The sequence below is a fragment of the Aplysia californica genome, unplaced genomic scaffold, assembly GCF_000002075.1.
Source record: "Aplysia californica isolate F4 #8 unplaced genomic scaffold, AplCal3.0 scaffold00296, whole genome shotgun sequence".
NCBI classification, from domain to species: Eukaryota; Metazoa; Mollusca; class Gastropoda; order Aplysiida; family Aplysiidae; genus Aplysia; species Aplysia californica.
Window position 1 is genome coordinate 895,786 of NW_004797566.1, and position 3,285 is coordinate 899,070.

The 3,285-nt window shown below is 38.5% G+C and overlaps 1 protein-coding gene across 1 annotated transcript in view; it reads right to left on the minus strand.

Moving 5' to 3' along the window:
* Positions 1-1,511: 1,511 nt before the first annotated feature.
* Positions 1,512-3,285, minus strand: part of LOC106012224 (craniofacial development protein 2-like) — a 3,853-nt gene continuing 2,079 nt past the window's right edge. Inside the window, exon 2 of the mRNA XM_013084480.1 lies at positions 1,512-1,547. Within this exon, the coding sequence (XP_012939934.1) occupies positions 1,512-1,547 (36 nt within the window). The remainder of the gene's footprint in view (positions 1,548-3,285) is intronic.

The window sequence follows — 3,285 nt, forward strand, 5'->3', positions numbered from 1 at the left end:
GGGGGGGGGGGGCCAAATGGGCCGGAAAACAGATGACAAAACATATTGAGCTGGGAGGTGAAAAGAGAAAACTTTAGAGAAGAATGATGTCCCAGTCATGTTTCAGACCTATTGAATGAGAGGCAAACACTGTAACTCTAAACTCTATAGACCACGATCAGAGCCCCCCCCCCCCCCCCCCCCCAGAAAAACGTGTATTATTCGCTAGATCTAGTTAAGTTATAGCAAGGTTTAACAATGTTTCGTCCTCCAAGGTTTAACAATGTTTCGTCCTCCAAGGTTTAACAATGTTTCGTCCTCCAAGGTTTAACAACAATGTTTCGTCCTCCAAGGTTTAACAACAATGTTTCGTCCTGGCATGACGGGACGAACAGTAACTAGGCTAATCGACTGCACTGTCGCATGTGTTGTGAAGAATTAGAGGAAGGAATGTGTAGAAGCAAACATTATAATATGTCTATGCTATGATAATAAGGCCCAAGGATAGATCTAGATCTAGATCAGGTCCTAGTAGACCCACTAGGCCCGCTACATTAGGCCCTTCTAGACCAAAAATCTAGACCCGGACACTGATACTAAATCTAGATCTAGATCTAGATCTACAATCTATTATCTAATCTAGATCTATATCTATATCTACATCTATATCTAGATCTATATCTCTAGGATTCTAGATCTAGATCTAGGTCTAGAGTCCAGGTATTCTAGATCTAGATCTAGATCTAGATAGATCTAGATATCTAGTTAGGCCTAGATCTAGATCTAGATAAGCCTAGATCTAGATCTAGATATGAGAAAAACGATATTAAATAAGGTTAATGAAAAAGTACATGTGCAAATTCTTACATTTCAGGGTCCTTTGGAAAGCTAAAGAATGCTAGGTCTGGTAATTGTGCGATCTTGAATTGGCACGGACGCAGACTGCCGCAAAACACCACTTACACTTGCAGGTGACTTGCGACTGCCGACAGCCGCCATTAGCTTTGTTTACCGCGCCTCGTTTCACAATCAGCTGGTGACCTGGATACGCGAAAAGAGGCTTCGTTTCCGCTCTCTATAATTAAATACTCTCTGTATATACAAATGTAATATGTGAGAGTTCCCGTGGAAATAAGTGTCTATCCGATTGAGTAAATATTCCCCCTGTTTGTCTAAGAATTCAGCGTAATATGGCGACGATATGTCCTCAAAAATAATTATTTTAAAATATTTTCAATCAGTTTTGAGCAAATTTCTTAAAATATATGATGTAGAAATGGTCTATCTTTCTGAATTTCATATAATTTCGTTTTCGATAAAATTAAAAGTGAAGTTCAGGGCCTATTTTTAGCGATATCTCAGAATAGCTTCTCGCACCATCCGACGGGTTTTCTCAGAGCCGCTCACAATTATCTCAATCCATTTCATTCAAGTATGGAGGAAATGATGTCGAAAAAACAAAACAAAAACAAGCAACTTTACAAATTGAAAGTGATTTAAAACATGGGTCTCTACATCTTTCTTTCCACTCCTTACACAAGAGGATGTCGGTAAAAGGATGTGACCCTCTACAAAAAGAACAAAAATGCAATAGTTGAGTTTATACATCATATTTCCACTCCTTAAACCACGTGGAGATTGGTCTTATAGATGTAACTCAATAGAATGACCAAACACAAAATGAGAATAGACATCTGCTTTCCTCTTGAAAAAAAAAAAGAATGGTGATCTGAACATATAACCTCAAATTGTATGGATTGAATTACCTAATTTAACGTATTCATACAAGGTATCTGATCCCATAAAATCGGCGGATTCCAAGTAGTGTCCTTTTAGAAATTTTGATTTATAATAATATTGCTCCATTTTTTATTTTAATATTATTTCATTATTTTACTCAAATGATTCTATTGTTAGTATTATTGTTTTTTATATTGATGTTATGGCCGTGTTGTTTCTTCTTCTTCTTCTTCTTCTTCTTCTTCTTCTTCTTCTTCTTCTTCTTCTTCTTCTTCTTCTTCCTCTTCCTCTTCCTCTTCCTCTTCTTCTTCTTCTTCTTCTTCTTCTTCTTCTTCTTCTTCTTCTTCTTCTTCTTCTTCTTCTTCTTCTTCTTCTTCTTCTTCTTCTTCTTCTTCTTCTTCTTCTTCTTCTTCTTCTTCTTCTTCTTCTTCAATATTTGTATTATGATAATCATTAGCATTATTTATTTATTTATTTATTATTTATTTATGTATGTATGTATTTATTTATTTATTTATCATTTAATTGATGGGGTTTTTTTTTCTTAATTATCATTAATACTGCCCTTAATCCATAAACGTGTTATCGATAAAAATAGACGGTATCATAAATGATGACACTATGAGGGGGGGAGGGGGGGGGGAGGCAATTACAGCGAATTATAGGCGATTTCCAGGTTGAGAACCATAGATATGGGGTACATAGAAGCGGAACCAATAAATTGGCAAAAAGATATTATTAATCCGAATACAGGAAAAAGAGGCTAAAACAGCACCTGGACATGGATGGCTATTGGCTGGTGCCTCTATAAATAAATCATTGATGGTCTGGTCTGGTCCCAAGAGAGATGCTTTACGATAACGTCATCATCATCACTATTGCCTTTCTTACCCTGGGTCAGGATATAGGCCACGAACAAACACTCTCCACCTTTCCCTATCCTGGGCTAGTCGCTTAATGTCACTCCACATCTTCCCACTTTTCTGTACATCCATTTCCGTGACTCTTGTCCAGGTTCCACGAGGTCTTCCCCTTGATCTTTTACCCTGTGGGTTCCAATCTAACACTTTTCTTGTTATGCAGCTGCTTGACTTCCTGAGAGTGTGTCCAATCCATCGCCTCATCTCTGACCAGGCTCTGTCTGGTTCTTCTTAATACTTTCTCGTTGGTGATCCTGTCTGTCCATTTGATCCTCTGCAGCCTCCTCAGACACTTGTTCAAGAAAACCTGGATCCTCTTTATGCACGTATGGGATGCGTTCCACGTCTCACACCGATACAACAAGACTGACTTCACATTTGAGTTGAAAATTCTAAGCTTTGTTCGTAATGAGATATCCCTGGTCCTCCAAATCCTGCTCAAAGAAATAAATGCAGCCTGTGCCTTTCCAATGCGGGACTTTATTTCAGCGCCTGTTCCTCCCTCTCTGTCCATTATACTCCCAAGATAGCAAAAGGATTCGACGTCTTCTAGTGCATTTCCTTGTACTGTGACCTGCTCCTTTCGCAGTGCATCTATCCTTAGGACTTTCGACTTTCCGGAGTGGATCTTCAATCCAACAGACTC